This window comes from Tupaia chinensis, unplaced genomic scaffold, assembly GCF_000334495.1.
Source record: "Tupaia chinensis unplaced genomic scaffold, TupChi_1.0 Scaffold000320_1, whole genome shotgun sequence".
Lineage (NCBI taxonomy): Eukaryota > Metazoa > Chordata > Mammalia > Scandentia > Tupaiidae > Tupaia > Tupaia belangeri.
Window position 1 is genome coordinate 3328226 of NW_006159813.1, and position 16899 is coordinate 3345124.

The 16899-nt window shown below is 45.4% G+C and overlaps 1 protein-coding gene across 1 annotated transcript in view; it reads right to left on the minus strand.

Annotated features, from left to right (window-relative positions):
- SRRM4 (serine/arginine repetitive matrix 4) overlaps positions 1-16899 on the minus strand; it is a 218808-nt gene that overhangs the window by 9848 nt on the left and 192061 nt on the right. The window contains 1 exon segment of the mRNA XM_006151555.1: positions 7727-8031. Within this exon segment, the coding sequence (XP_006151617.1) occupies positions 7727-8031 (305 nt within the window).

Genomic DNA, 16899 nt, shown 5'->3' on the forward strand with positions numbered 1-16899 from the left:
CTGCCACCAGCGTGGGAGGTGCTCTCTCTCTCTCTCCCTCTCCCTCTCCCTCTCTCTTCTCTCTCCTCGGCAAATGTATGTGCCCTACAGCAATAAATAGATAAATAAATAACCTTAAAAGTAGATGGGTGATCTAGGTCAGCATCCCGCAAGAGTGGGATACATGCCACAGAGGCCTACTTCAGAGTATTTTGGGTCAAGGGGCAGGAGAACAATGATAAATAACATCAAATCACATGATAAGAGGTCTATTCTCTTTTCAGTCCTTCTGATTACAGTAATGAGAAAGTCCCAACTGAACTGTAGTTGGGTTTATTTATTTATTTATTTATTTATTTATTTATTTATTTATTTTTTTAGAGGCTTTTGCTATAGGGTGCGTGCGCTCGCCAGAAAGACAGAGAGAGACAGAGAGATAGAAAGTGAGAAATCACCCCCTAGGGGGGATGACCACGCCACAATCCCATCTTCTTCATTCTCCTCTCTGGATCTTGGGCATGCACGCACAAGCGCCCGGCGTGAGTTTACGCCACTGGGTCCAGTACTCGAACCGCGGTCGACTACATGGGAGTTCAGCGACATAGCCATTACGCTAACTGCTGGTCCCCTAGTTGGGTTTTTAACACCTCTCTGACACTTCTGTAATCTCCCAAAGAGAGAAGAACCAGGTTCCTGAGACTGGGAACCTTGGGCAGGCAACTGTAACTAACTAGAACTAAACACCTTGTTTTAATTCTATTTTTGTTTGTTTGTTTGGTTGGTTGGTTGGTTGGTTTGTTTTTTGTTTTGTTTTGTTTTGGCTAGAGTGTATGAGGGTGTGTGTGCTTACTGGAGAGAGACAGAAACAGGGAAAGCGAGAAAGCACCTTCCACCTCATGGAGGGTTGTCATGCCACACTCTCTTCTTCATTTCTCTCTCCTTTTGGGATTTTGGGGGCACCCATGCACATGCACCAAGCATGTTTTTCAAGCATGGGTCCAGGACTTGAACCATGCAGTCGGCCACGTGGGAGCCAGCAGCCTTTACTATCACGCCATGGCTGGGCCTACTCATATACTTTTGCCTTCTTTTTAGGACAAATGATAATAATTTTAAAATTTCAGATAAGCACAATAAATTCACTTATGTAAACAAGTGAGTTTTTGAAGTAAGAGTGCCAGCAGTCCTCAGGTGTGGTAAAAATCAAGACGCTGACCTGTAGTTGGTGTAAGTTGGAGATGGAGATGGAGGAACTGAGACACTTCCCCCAAAAGGGTGAAGTCTTGCTCAAAATCACTCCAAGGACAGGATCCTGTCTTCTGTATTCTCACCCTTTCTAGGGTCATGCTGGACTCCTGTTACATTCTCAGTCAAAACATGTCCATGTGGATTGGGGCAAGCATCAAGTTCAAATCCCATTAATATCACTAATATGTTCAAGGCTCTCATCCCTCCCCTCTGGCTCTTCACACTTTGCTCTGTTGACCTCAGCCATAACAGACTGCTTGTCCCTCCTGGAGCAGCCCTATTCTCCCCCTGGTGTCAGGTCTTAGGACACACTGGCTGGCTATCACCCTCTTGCCTGGCCTTTTCACCTGGCAACTCCTACTCATGGTCTGGCTTTAGTTTGACCTTACCTTTTCTGAGAAGCCTTCCTTGACCTTGACCTCAAGCCTCGTGTTGGGTGATCTCCATTGTGTTACCAAATACCACCCCCCCCTCCTTCCATCTCTAGGAGGCTCACTTAGTCGTGTAATTATAGCTTGTCTTTTCTGCCCCAGACATTGAGCTCCTTGGGGACAGGACTCATGTCTCTCTGGACACTGGCCCCCAGCACCTGGCACAGGACTTGGCACCTACATCTTAGGTCATCAATCAATAGCTGTGGGGAGAACATTTTGAACCTCTTCAGTGTCCTGGGCACTACACAGACACCGTTTCATGTGGTCTTTCCAACAGCCTTAGGAAGCTGGCGTAATTATGATCCCCAATTTACAGAGAAGACTCAGAAGAGTTTGCTACCGCCTCAGGGCCACTCAGAGTCCCAAATCCTGATCGGCTGACTCCAAAGCCCATGCCACCTCACCAGCTTCCTCCTTCATGTCTGTGTTTCCCCTGACTTACAGCTGGTGTCTCTTTCACTCAGCCATATGTACTGAGCCCTCACTCAGAGCTGGCATGACATAAATAGCTTTGGGTCTAACCATCATTTATATTTCAAAGTGAAAGGCTGGGCCTGAATTATTTAATTTGGCTATCATGTAGATCCAATTAAGCAGGTAACTGCTAGACATCTCCAACGTGTTAGCTCTAGTTCTGGAGACAGATCTATATATGAATCCTGATGCTGATACTTATTAACTGGGTTTCTTAATCACTCTGAGCCTCAACTTCCCTGTCAGTTAAGAAAGGGTTATGAGGCCTGCAGGCAGTGTGGCAGTTAAGGTGCTGGTCTTTCATATAGTCAACTGTAGTTTGAGTCCCGAACCCAGAGGCTTGAAACTCATGCTGGCCATGTGCATGTGTGCACCCAAAATCCTGAGAGGAGAATGGAGAAGGGATTGCAGCATGGCCATCCCCCAAAAGGGTGATTTCTTGCTTTCTGGCTCTCTTTTTCTAGTGTGCACATGCACACTATAGGAAAAATCTCTCTCTCAAAAATGAACAGAGAGCATAGTAATGGTAGCTATCTTATAAGATTTTGTGAGCAACTGAGGAAGATTAGTCATTGTCATATAATTAGGGCTAAATGACTATGAGCTGCCCTTATTATTATTGTAGTTGTTGCTTGCTATTATTTTCATTCCCCCCATGCACTAGCACACAGAATATCAGCCCGCATGTCTTTCCTCTCCCATCTGGACACGTCACTGCTTGTTTTTAGAGTCACTGCCATTTGCTCTGACCCTGGCTCCCAGCCATGCTTGGGTGTGAGCTGGGACCAGGGATGTCCTGGTGCAGGCAAACCAGAGCCCAGGTCCGTGTGTGGATGCCAGGCTATTTGTCCAGAACTGAAGTGCGTTAGCTTTGGGGACCAAGGGTGCTCTGTCCTTGAAGAAGCTATGAACTCCTTCAGTGCTAAGGTTCTGGATATTGTTGAGAAATGTTGGCCACTTTGAACAAAGGCTGACTCCTACCTCTAGAAGAAGGAAGACCCCACTGTGAGCCTGCAGAGTGTTAGAGCAAAGCTTTTTCAACTGTCCCCTATGCCCCACATTATAAATAACGAGCATCTGCTCATTAATTATAAACTCCCGAGGAAGAGGACCAGGCCGGGTTTATATCCCCAGCACCAAGTCGAGTGTCTGGCATATAGGAGTTGCCTGATAACACATTGAGGGATAAATAACTGAATGAATGGTACAGACCAAGTGATAAGTAAATTTTAGTGGCTCTTATTGTCACAGTACCCTCAGTGATTAGCATTTTGCTGTGATTTCTGGAGTGAGGCAGTAAGGGGTGATGAATTTGTTGGATTATAACTGTCTCATAAGCATCTCTATGGAAGTGTTTTCTGCAGGAAAATTGCATCCAGCAAGTGCGTTAAGATTGGCAAAAGGGCCAAATTGTAATGTGGTTATGGTGGCTGACGGTGCAATTCAAGTGCCAGACCCAGCAGTTTAAAAAAAGGCTGGGCACAAGGGGACTGGCAGATGGCATAAAGTTATGTCACTGGACTCCCACATAGTTGACCGCAGTTCGAGTCCCAGACCCGGTGACTTAGAACTCATGCCAGGTGCATGTGCATGTGTGTCCAAGATCCTGGAGGAGAACAGAAGAGAAAGGATTGCTACGTGGCCATCACCCCCAGGCGAGGGGATTTTTCACTTTCTGTCTCTCTCTCTCTCTGTCTCTTTGGCAAGCACACATACCCTATGGCAAAAATTTATTCAAAAAACAAAAACAAAAACAAAAACAACCCAAGCACATGTGCATGCATACCCAAGATCTTGAGAGGAGAATGGAGAAGAAAGGATTACAGTGTGGGCATTCCCCCTGGGGATGCTTTCTCACCCTCCCCCCAATCTCTTCTTTGTCTCTCTCTGGTAAGCATACAATGCATCCTCTAGGAAAACCAAACAAAGCAAAACAAACAATTGGACAAAAAAGATGGCTTAATTCTTTCTGTTCAGCCTTAACTTTTTTTTTTTCTCATTTCATGGAGAAGTCTCAGTATTCTATGATAGCTTGATCCCACTTTACCTAAAAGGTTCTGCAGTGTGGGTGTGGGTGTGTATATTTAAATCAACCACCTTTAGAGAGTTTAAGCAATCGTTTCACAACACAACTGAATGGGAAGTACAGGGAATTCCCAAATCCTCCCTGACCCCACACAGGAACAGTCTCATCTCCTGTCAAAATCCCCCACCAGAGTGGAGTATTTGTTACAATCAATGGACTATCTTGATGCTCATTGCCCCAAATTCATAGCTTATGTTCACTCTGGGTGAGGTACAGTTTATGGGTTTGGACGATTCTAAAATGACATGTATCCATCATTATGGTATTACACAAAATGGTTTCACTATCCTGAAATCCTCTGTGCTGTGTCTACTCATTCCTCCCTTTCCCCAGCCCTCGGCAATAGTTAATCTATTTATCTTATTTTAATTTCACTACAGGGTGTGTGTGCTCGCCAGACAGAGACAGAGAGAGGGAAAGTGAGAAAGCACCCCCTGTGGAAGATGGCCACACCTTAATCCCTTCTCCTCCATTTCTCCTTTCAGGATTTTGGGCATACACACACATGTACCCGGAGTGTTTTTCAAGCTGCTGGAGTTTGGGACTCAACCTTTGTAGCTGGCCATGTGGGATCTAGCCGTCTTAACCACCACACTATTGGCTGGCCCTGGTTCATCTTTTTTACTGCTTCCTTAGGTTTGCCTCTTGCAGAAGGTCATGCTGTTGGAATCGTATTGTGTGTTGCCATCTCGGACTGGCTTCTTTCACTCAGCAATATGCATTTGCGCTTTAGCCGTGTCTTTTCATGGCCGCTAGCTCATTTCTTTTTAGCATCGAATCGTAGTCCACTGTGTGGGTATGCAAGCGTATTTACCCACGCAGCCTCAGAAGGACATCTTGTTGGCTTCCAGGCTTTGGCACTTGCGAGTAAAGCTGCTATAAACGCCTGTATACACATTTTGTGGTAGAGCTAAGTTTTCAACTCATCTGGGTAAATATGGTGGTCTGTTTTTAAATGGCAGTGATTTAGGATGAATTTAAGTTAGACTTTCTCCTGAGATGATTGGCAAAATTGGTATCTGGTTTCGTCTACCCTCCAGCCTTCCTGACATTAATATTCTGGCTTTTCCTACAGAGGACTGAAGGAAGGCTGCGTTCTTTGTTCCCAGTCATGGCACGTGATACAGTCTGGTCATGGGTACAGGGTCCTCTGGGCGGGAGTGATTGATCCAGGGGTGGGCGCATGATCTAAGCTGGACCAAGGAGAGCCAATGAACATCTGCCCTGGCATTTTGCTGAAAACTTTGGGAAAGAGGCATTTTTTTTCTTCCATTGGCTGGCTAAATTGATAGCATGTTAGCAATTCGGCATATTCACCCATGCTTTAGAAGGTCTGCTTGAAAATGGTGCCAACAGACGGAGGAAGCAGCACTGAGGGAGGCTGTGAGAATGACAGATTTCCAATGACATATCTCTTTTTTTTTGGAGAGATTTTTCACTGTAGGGCGCGTGCGCTCGCCAGACAGACAGAGAGAGACATAGAGACAGAAAGCGAGAAATCACCCCCCAGGGGGGATGGTCACGCCGCAATCCCTTCTCCTCCATTCTCCTCTCGGGATCTTGGGCACGCACGCACACGCGCCCGGCATGAGTTTTAAGCCACCGGGTCCGGGACACGAACCGCGGTTGACTACATGGGAGTCCAGCGACATAGCCATTACGCTAACTCCAATGACATATTTTGAGCCCCTAGATCCAGCTGTACCTGAAGCTAGTACCCCCCTCGATTTTGAAAGAAAAGCCAGTTTGAGTGGAGTTTTCTCTCTCGCAAATAAAAGGCTTTCTGGAAGCATCTAGAATAAGATGGTGGAGCTGAAGTGGGACACGCCCTCTGGCCTCCTACCAGGTGCACTGACCTTGACTCCCTGCCCCTGCTGGTGGGGGAGAGATTCTCCAAAATGGCCCCCTTGTTCTGGGGTGAGGAGGTGGTGAAGGAGTTCCCTGAATCGGAGGTGTTGCCGCTGTGGAGCTCCCGGCTCTTGCTTAGGCCCCCACTGGGGCTCCCCTTCTCCTGGCCCCGAGACCTGGCTGAGCTGGTTTGTGTGGAGGGTGGCGAGGATGTGTCATTGCCTGAGTCGTACTCCTGGGAGCGTCCTCTGGAGGTGGTGAGCGGGCTGGCTGTTTTGGTAAAGAGGTCAGCAGCAGACCCCGACCCAGTGATCTGAAAGCAAAAAGACCCATTGGACACTGCTAAGCACTGGGCCCGTGAGGTGTGTCTAAATAACCAAGAAATGTTTACCGTCATGATGCACTGTAACAAAAGGAAAGAGAGAGAGGAGAAAGAAGAGACGCCAAAAAACAAAAGCACAAATTCCTGAAAGAATACCACAGAAAAGAGATTTTTTTTTTACCCCCTGCTAGGATAACTGGAAGATTTAAGTATCATGCAGAGAAAAAGCATGCGATTCAGAGTTAAACTAAAGAAAAAGGAAATTAGACAAAATTTAATTTCTAATGAATTAACTCAAACAAAAGCGACAACTCAATAGAAAAGGGGTGTAAACACCCTTAACTCAACCTAAAACAATAATAAAAAAAATAAATAAAGGAAGGGGAAAGGGAAAAAGAAATGGGGCTATGGGCCTGGAAAAAATATATCTTGGAAATTAAAAAACAAAAACCAGGAGATAAAGCCCACATTTTAAACGTCAACCAAATCCTCAATTTACTGGTTTCGTCTACCCTCCAGCCTTCCTGACATTAATATTCTGGCTTTTCCTACAGAGGACTGAAGGAAGGCTGCGTTATTTGTTCCCAGTCATGGCACGTGATACAGTCTGGTCATGGGTACAGGGTCCTCTGGGCGGGAGTGATTGATCCAGGGGCGGGCGCATGATCTAAGCTGGACCAAGGAGAGCCAATGAACATCTGCCCTGGCATTTTGCTGAAAACTTTGGGAAAGAGGCATTTTTTTTCTTCCATTGGCTGGCTAAATTGATAGCATGTTAGCAATTCGGCATATTCACCCATGCTTTAGAAGGTCTGCTTGAAAATGGTGCCAACAGACGGAGGAAGCAGCACTGAGGGAGGCTGTGAGAATGACAGATTTCCAATGACATATCTCTTTTTTTTTGGAGAGATTTTTCACTGTAGGGCGCGTGCGCTCGCCAGACAGACAGAGAGAGACATAGAGACAGAAAGCGAGAAATCACCCCCCAGGGGGGATGGTCACGCCGCAATCCCTTCTCCTCCATTCTCCTCTCGGGATCTTGGGCACGCACGCACACGCGCCCGGCATGAGTTTTAAGCCACCGGGTCCGGGACACGAACCGCGGTTGACTACATGGGAGTCCAGCGACATAGCCATTACGCTAACTCCAATGACATATTTTGAGCCCCTAGATCCAGCTGTACCTGAAGCTAGTACCCCCCTCGATTTTGAAAGAAAAGCCAGTTTGAGTGGAGTTTTCTCTCTCGCAAATAAAAGGCTTTCTGGAAGCATCTAGAATAAGATGGTGGAGCTGAAGTGGGACACGCCCTCTGGCCTCCTACCAGGTGCACTGACCTTGACTCCCTGCCCCTGCTGGTGGGGGAGAGATTCTCCAAAATGGCCCCCTTGTTCTGGGGTGAGGAGGTGGTGAAGGAGTTCCCTGAATCGGAGGTGTTGCCGCTGTGGAGCTCCCGGCTCTTGCTTAGGCCCCCACTGGGGCTCCCCTTCTCCTGGCCCCGAGACCTGGCTGAGCTGGTTTGTGTGGAGGGTGGCGAGGATGTGTCATTGCCTGAGTCGTACTCCTGGGAGCGTCCTCTGGAGGTGGTGAGCGGGCTGGCTGTTTTGGTAAAGAGGTCAGCAGCAGACCCCGACCCAGTGATCTGAAAGCAAAAAGACCCATTGGACACTGCTAAGCACTGGGCCCGTGAGGTGTGTCTAAATAACCAAGAAATGTTTACCGTCATGATGCACTGTAACAAAAGGAAAGAGAGAGAGGAGAAAGAAGAGACGCCAAAAAACAAAAGCACAAATTCCTGAAAGAATACCACAGAAAAGAGATTTTTTTTTTACCCCCTGCTAGGATAACTGGAAGATTTAAGTATCATGCAGAGAAAAAGCATGCGATTCAGAGTTAAACTAAAGAAAAAGGAAATTAGACAAAATTTAATTTCTAATGAATTAACTCAAACAAAAGCGACAACTCAATAGAAAAGGGGTGTAAACACCCTTAACTCAACCTAAAACAATAATAAAAAAAATAAATAAAGGAAGGGGAAAGGGAAAAAGAAATGGGGCTATGGGCCTGGAAAAAATATATCTTGGAAATTAAAAAACAAAAACCAGGAGATAAAGCCCACATTTTAAACGTCAACCAAATCCTCAATTTAACTTTTTTTTTTTTTTTTTTTTAAAGAAAAAGTTGCCTGAATAGAACCCTAAGCAAATATCATGTGGGGAAAAGAAATGAAATAAAGATGAGAGTTTTTTTTTTCTTTCTTTCTTTCTTTTTTTTTTTTTAAATATAAAGTCAAGGTCGCAAACTGACATTTTAGCAGTTTTTCAACTAAAGGGGAAAAGAAAGGGGGGAGGGACAAAAAAATGGAAGTCAAATAGGCTGACTCAAAACAAACAAAAACGTCTTTCTAGGTATTTGTGTGTGTCCTTTTCCCCTTGTAGAAGGTAGCTAAGGCTCTTGAGTGGCTTCTAATAAAGTCTCTCATGTCTTTGCGGATTATATCCACTTACCAAGCAAGAACTCCTCCTTTAGTAGGTAGGTAAGGTGTAAGAGAAAGGGAAGAGTGGGCAACGTGAGTCCATCATCAGAGTCGCAAATGACAAGAAAAAACACACACCTTTCTGCACATCCTCAAACTTGGCCCTGAACTTTGGGTTCTGGTTTTTTAGTGCTCATGACAGATGGGGCATCCATTTCTGTTTGGTTTTCTCATGAAGGGAGCCTAGTCTAGTCAGTCTAGCCAATCCCTTAATGCCCAGGGAGGATTAGGAAACCTTTGCTGAATATACAAATGGAAGCTAGAGTATTGCATTTATCTAGATAGAACTATTGAAGGGACGAGGGAGGGAGGATGTGCTTGCAACAGAGGACTTTGGAAGGGGCTTGGAGCTTGGGCTCTGGGGTGACTGGGAATGAAGAGGGGCCCTCTGAACCCTGTTTGGGGCTGACCTAGGACAGATGAAAGAGGAACGTAGGTGATGGAGAGCTAGCATTTGGGAGGGCAGTTGTGTGTTTAGAAGCATGACGGATAGGTTTCTTTAAATGTTCAGAGCAGTGTCATGGCGAGGATGACGCAGCGTGTTCTGTTCTGGCCCCCACCAAAAGTACCATGCTTAATATGAGCAAGGGGGATCCCTGCTCTTGGGTTCTTCCAGAGAGAACCATCCCTGTGTGGCCAGAGGGCACCTAGAAACCACTCCCCCTAGACTACTCTCTGGTTACCCGGCATTCCAGCATTCTCTATTTAAGTGGTTCCTGAGTCCTCTTCTAGGGGTTCTGTAAGTCTCCCCCATGGATATGTTCTCCCACAGGGAGATCATGCTTTAAGTGTGCACACCCTTCTGTGCAAGGGTAGCTATTTAGACAGAACTTGGACATTCAGGCTAAGGTGTCCACACACACACGTGTGTGAGACCCATCATGGTGCTGGGAGGTACCAGGGTTGGGATGAAAAACTGATAGTTTTAGGGCCAGATTCTCCCCACACTGCCTCGCTCTCTGAAGGGTCCAAGATTCTAAATTCAAAGACTTTCAGGTCATTTTGAGGAGATGTTGCCAAGACCAGAGAACATATTTTATTTAAGTGTGCTCACTCGATTTTATAAACTTGAGACATCTCTAATAGTATGTGGACCCTCTTCTATACTCTTGCCCCAGACCCCACAAATATTAGGGCAGATTATACCATCAAGTGCCTCCTTTTTCCCCATTTTATCCCACGTACCCTGGGCCTAAAGGAGTGGAACTTCTGGGCTTTCTTAAGGAATAGTTTCTGCTTTCTCAGTGATTGGTCATGATGGTGAGGCACAGAGACAAGGGAACTGCTAGAATAACAGGATAACTCAAGCAGTCCAAGCTGTCAACTCCTGGGACTGGGGAGGTGGGACTTCCTTTGTGGGTTTTCCCATGAGCCTTTGCACACAGGCAAGGTGACAGTCTGGCTGTACCATATTCAATCCAGCACAGTTGTGCCTTCATCTGTTTGGCGACTTGGCTAGCTTTGCTTTGGGAGAAGAGACCTCCAACCAGAGTTTTCTAAAGGAGACTTCTTTTCAAATAATGTAAAGGCCCTGTTCCTATTCAGTTTCTCCTGTTTGTCTTCCTGTTCGCAGTTTGGGTGCTATTTCCACCTCTGGAGTTCAATGGTCAAATGTATTTTCCACCATCTCTGTCAGGAGTGAGATGACATCAGGCCAGATAGCGAGACTCTGAAACCTGAGCATTCAGGCTGGGGTTGGTTTGGGGATAAACGCATGGTATCTCTGCCCCAGAGACGGTGAATGTGTGGTGGCCAGTGGCAATCACCCTCACAAGTGAATCAGACTTTCTTGGAGGGAACCAGGCTTGGAGATAACTCGGGGATGGGAGGCTGAGTACGATGTCTTCCATGACCTCCTGGGGGCATCTAGGCTGGGCCTTTTCCTCCCAGGTACTTAGTCCCAGTTCTACTCATTTTAAAGCTTTTTTTTTTTTCCTGGTGTATCACGTATCACAGGTCCCCATGGGCAAGGATTTCCAAGTGTGAGCCCCCGCCCCATGTTAGTGAGTATAGAAGAAGACCTTACCTTGTTCACCTTCTCAGCCCTACTCCCTGAGCTCACCCTGTACGTTCAGGGGGTCTCCATCTGGCTGTGACTCGCGCACATATAACTTGTATGCTACAAGGCATCGTGCTTTTCCATCAGCACCAGAGACAGGGACAAAGGTCCTACCAAAATATTCTCATGTGGGTTGAACATGGTGCCTGGAAATACCAACTTCTTCCATTTCCTTGGATGAATCTAAATACTTTGACAGACTGCAATGCCTTTTACAGCCCTGCCCTGCGAACTTCACCAGTCTCGTCCCAACTACAAAGTCCCACCCTGGCTCCTGCAACTCGAGCTAACGGACTCGAGTTGTCCGGAGTCTGCTTCCATAGCTCATTCTCTTAGGCCCAGCCCATGCGTCCATGCCATTTCCTCCTCCTCTCTTCACCATCTCATGGGACTAAATTTATTCATCCTTCAGGAAGCCTTCTCCAATTCCCCCAGACATGGAGAGCATACTATCTAAATTACTTTATTCATTTGCTCACTCAAAAATGCTCATCCCCTGTGTGTCACAGTGCTGTCATTTAGTGGGGTACTTGCTTATCTTACTGTCTTTCTCTCATCTGGGGTGAGGAGAGGGGAGCTTGTTGAAGGCCGAGGCTGTGACTAGTTCAATGGTATATCCTAGGACCCACCAGTGCCTGGCACAGAGTAGGCACTCGGAAAATCTTGCCTAATGCATGGAGCTTCTCCATGGCCCCTCAGAAGTCTCTGCAGGTCTGTCCTAACTCAGTTCATTGGTGAGAATGGTGGGGTCATCAGGCTTTGCTGGAGTCACATCTGTATGACTGCCAGCTTTGGGAATTTGATGTGTTTTGAGGAGGAATGGGCCTCTGTCATACTCAAAATAGCCCTGGGAAACTGGGTGGATCTCTGGCTGAAGTTTGGGGTCCTAAGGCTAACTTGAGGCTGGCTGTGTGAGTTAGAAAGAGCCTCCTCAAATCCACTTTGAGGTCTAGGCCCTTGGTAGAGAGAAGAAATTCCCTTTGCTCCTTCTTCCTCCCGATATTCCTGAGAGCCAGGACCCTGAGAGAAAGCATGTGGAGACTCTGTCTACAGATTCTCAACGGTAAAATCTTCGGGCTTCAGGTGAGAAGTCTCAGACCTGAAAAGTCTTCCAGGTGGCACAAGGTGTGTTGAGTCTCCTTACTTTCTTCTGTACCCTCTGCTACTGTAGGTGGTCAAGTTAAAAGATGGATGACTGGGTTGCATACAGCAAGGCTGCTAACCTCCACAGAGACTTCATTCGGATTATAAAAATGGTGCTCATGCTGGGTCAAGAATTAGAAAAATATTGAAGTAGCCTTACATTAGTATTCACAGCTTGGTGAATAGAAGGTGGGTGGGTTTAACCTCTCACTTGCCCTCTAGGCTAGTCGCCCTTGTACTGGGTGCAAGCAGCATAATATGACACCACTGGCAGGTCTGATCGTACACAAACTCACTCTATTTGGCCCCCTCAGGACATCATTTTGGCAAGAAGGAGATGTAGCCTGAAGACATTTTTTCCTGTTTCTTTATCACTTGAGCATCCCCGCTCAAAACTAAACAGAGATGAATTCTATTGGGTTTTCTCTTTACAGGTCTTGGTAGGCTCTGTTTATATTTCCAGGTAGAAGCATTTTAGTAAACTCAACACCGGCAATGTCTAAACGTTGAATTACCTCCTGTCCCTACACTCTACCTTCTCCAGAGCTTTCCACTCATTCCACACAAAGAGAAGGGAAGACCCTATTGTAAGAAGCCAAAGGCAGAATGAGTGTGTATTAGGGGAAGTGATGACAGTGATAATGCAAAGGAGACTTTCAAGTCATGAACACCAGGATGGCTGGTCAATGGCGACTTTCTGTGATCTTACATTTGGCCTCCCTTCTGGGCATCTCCTAGGTAGCCCTCTAACATGTGAGATGCAAACAGTCACCCACTTGGCCTTGGCATGATAAGACTGCTCCTCCTTGCTCCTTTCTATCTTCTCATTTAGGTAACAGACCCCCAACATTCATCTTTGAAGAGCTCTTCATCTGTTGGGAATTTCTCTATGCATGTAACTGCTCTTTGCCCTTGTTCTACTGGCTGGAAAAATGGTCCCCAAGACACCATACTAGGTCCTCTGACATGCAGTAATAATGCCCTCAGGTTACTCTACTCAGGACCTCCATTTAAGGCCTGGGACACTTAGACTCAGACTCTTCTTTGGTTTAATCTTACCCCGTCTTCTTTTTCAGCTCTTACCCTTACTGCCATGTCTTCATGTGTCTTCACACATTTGAGGAATGGCATAAAAATTTAGCCCCTCTAAGATCTCCTTAATGACCAAGTTAAATATCATCTATCTAATCTGGATTCTCTGAAACTGAGACAGGAATTTGAGTGCTAATATTAGGTCGTTGGGAAAGCCATGGCATATATTTTCTGTACAAAAATGCATCATGAATTTTCCAAGGACCCCATCGTTTACTTGAGAGGAGAAGGAAGCTTTGTAGGGCAGTAGGGGAATGAGATGGGAGGAGAAAGGGAGCCAGTGAAAGATGCATTAGCAAACTAACTACCATACTTAGCAGCTGGAGCTTAATCCCACTGGGGACACTCTGGGAATCAGTGTAGGACATGCATTCCAGAGTTAATCCTCATCAGGAAGTAAGTGGAGGAGTTGGGATATTTATACACCAGTTCCCCATCACTCATGCATTGAAGGCTGCACCTTGGGAGTTTCAACGCTCTAGTGTGTCCATAGTACCCCAAGAGCAGGAAAAGTGGGCATTGGCTGTCAGTGAGTACCACATGGAGCCTGGAAATCGGCTGTGTGCTCCAAAACAAGAAGGTGGAGGAGATATATATGGACAGTATCTGCTTCAACATTTCAAGTCAACATTGGAAAACTGGCAAGCCAAGCCATGTTTGTTTCAGATATGTTTTCCTTTACCCACTTAAATCCTTGAAGATACATTTTTATTAACTGCCAACATTTGTAGAATGGGAAGGTTTCACAGAACAATCCTATTTCTAGTCTCTGTCGACAAATAAGATCTGACCACATTGGCTCCACATTCTTGCCTGATAATAATCAGCCAAAGAGTGATAGCAGCACTCCATGTGAATGGGGTATGAGCTCTCTTGACTCCAGGCCCTGTGGGGTCACTGTTGTTCATTATCAATTTGCTGCCTTGGGCCCCCAATACGTGTAAGTTTGAGACCCTCTGTTCTAAAAATTTGCTGCTACTCTCATCTTTTCTAAGTAACATAGAGATGGTATCCCTTGCATGTTTTATCTCTCCTTTCCAGAATTAGCAAGTGGATTACTCTGCCTTCCTGTCTCCACCCTTTTAAAAACCCTGTTGGCCCTTTCTCGGTGAAAGGAGTGAGGAGACCTGAGCCATGAAACCATATCCGGATCTGAGAGCTATGAGTTGAGGTTGTCAATCTCAGATTTTTTTTCTTCTTTTTTTTGGACAAATTGAAATGTTGGATAAACTGATCTTCACAAACAAGGCCGTTGGGGGAAGTAAATAAATATTTCCTCTTTATTCTCTTAGCCTCCTCCAATGTGAAACTTTAAGGTTCTTTTCTTCTTTCTTCTTCTTTCTTTCTTTCTTTTTTTTTTTTTTAAACTTGTAAACTTGCCTCATCTCCTGGTTCCTTAATATACTTGGTGTTAACACTTAGGTTTTTCTAATAAGTAATTAAATCCCCCCACCACGAACTCCAGCTCCCTGGCGTTTCACAGGGAGTCTCTCTCAGCCCTCCAGGGAAGCCGGCATGGTTATTTATTGTTTTTGTTTCAAATCATTATTTAATCAAGAACGGGGGAAAAAAAGGCAACCTCTCACTTACACTTCAAAATTTAATTTCAGTTGAATTCGGAGATCAAGAGGCAGCACGGCCTAATAGGTTACAAAAATACAATCAAGAAGAGAATTCCAATTAAACTGAACAAGTCCATTTACTGAGCTTCAAATGGCCCCATGGAGAGAGATGGCTATAAATTTCTTCCCTCCCTCCATCTAGGGGGCTGGAAATTCTCATGTGAGTAGAGCTGCATGGCAGAGCTTTTAGCTAGAGGGTCTGGTTATTCCTTTAAAAAAAAAAAGAAAAAAGAAAAATCTTTTTGTTCCACAAAGACATTAAGTTTATTTTCCTTGCTGTTGTTCATCTTCCCTTGTGCACTAATTAGGAAGAGAGTAAAAAATGGCTTTATTGACCTGTTGGGAGTTCATTTGAGGGGAGGGGGTAGATCTGCTTAGGATTGTGGGAAGGTGTGGGAAGGTGACAAAGTCCTTTAGGGCTGGGGCAGTCTTGATGGGGCTGTGCACTGCAGCTGACCTTGGGTAGGGGGAGATGGCCCACTCATTCCTTCCTTTTTTTTTTTTTTTTTTAATTTCTTCTCTTTGACAAGAGCCTGAAGGGAGTGGCAGCTTCAGGGTCCCCCTTCCTATGAAGCATCCCATGAGGGCCTCCACCCCACCCTTTCTTGAAAATCTCCACATGGACCCAGTTACAAAATTTTTGTCGCCAGTCCAAATTGAAATGAAGAAAATAAGTTCAATGTAATGGGTTTTTCATCCAGCTAAATGCATTTGATTTAAAGACTTATCCTTGCTTTTGAGGTTATATTCCTCCTTCCTTTTCTGATGGTAAAATGTCCCTTTGGTGAGAGAAAATGGTGGTTTTCTTGTTTTCCTGTGCTTCCTTAGTAAAAGTAAAATAGGTCATGCTATGTCACTTCCCATTAAAATAATAATAATAATGATAATAAGTAAATATAACTGATCCTGAACATTTTCTTGTCTCACTCTACCCTCCTGTACTTTGGCCTCTCTCTTCTCTCACCTGCAATGACTAGTATTGGACATTGGCTCTCCCAGTTGGGCAAAAGCTCCAAGGCTTTGCAGAGGGTGCAAGAGCCTGGGTCCAGGGTCCAAATGCCAGGGTCTCACTTCTCCTATCCACAAAATGGGAGGCATATTCCCATCTTGACTGTCTCCTGGGGCGGTTGTGAAGTTTCTCTGAGATCTTGGATATGATTAAAACTTTTGAGGCCAAAAACAAATTCCAAAGACATAAAAATCTTTATTTAGAGTGATATTAATGATGATCACGTAGTGTTATGCCCCAAACACTGGCTAAAATTTTCACCCAGAACAGAGGGCAGGGACCTGTCTGTCTTGTTCACTGCTGGATGCCACTGTCTGCCACATAGTAGGTGCTTAATGCTTAATTTTAAAATGGATGGATACCTTATCTCATTAGTCCCTATTTACACATGAGGATACTGAAGCCCAGAGAAGTGAAATGACAGAAGGAAGATTATGTTCTTAAGCACATGGACTCTGAAGGCAAGACTTTCTGAGTTCAAAGCCTAGAATCTCCATTTACTGTTGCCTTTTCCTTAATTTTTCTAGCCTGTTTGTTTTCTCATTGTGAGATGGAAATATTAGAAGTTCCCTTGAAGGGCTATAAAAAATAAAAATGAGATGATATATGTAAAGACTTCAGCTTGGCACCTGCACATAGTAGGTGCTCAGTCTGTTAGTGCTGTTACCCCAGAGCCTCATGGAGAGACAAGAACCCAGAGAAGCCAGTCCTACCCTGTCTTAATCACTGCAGTGTCTCCTCTAGTTCCTAACTTCCAGGAGACCTTCAAATTCTGCTTTCTTGTTCTTTTGATTTTCTTTTCTGTCCTGGCATCTGTGCAGGCGATTGTTGACAAGGTGCATGCAGCAACTATTGGCCCAGGCTGGGGACAAGGGTGGAGGGGGGAGAACAAAAGAAGCCTGCTCTTTCCTTGGTCCCGCTTCAGAACTCATCGACCTCTCTAGATTGCCTGCCTAGTAATGGCCAACTTGGTAAAGAGCCCCTTCAAAAGGGAAAGGGCTTGGCCAAACCCTGAGACCACCAGCCACTCCTTCATCCAGCCCACTCTC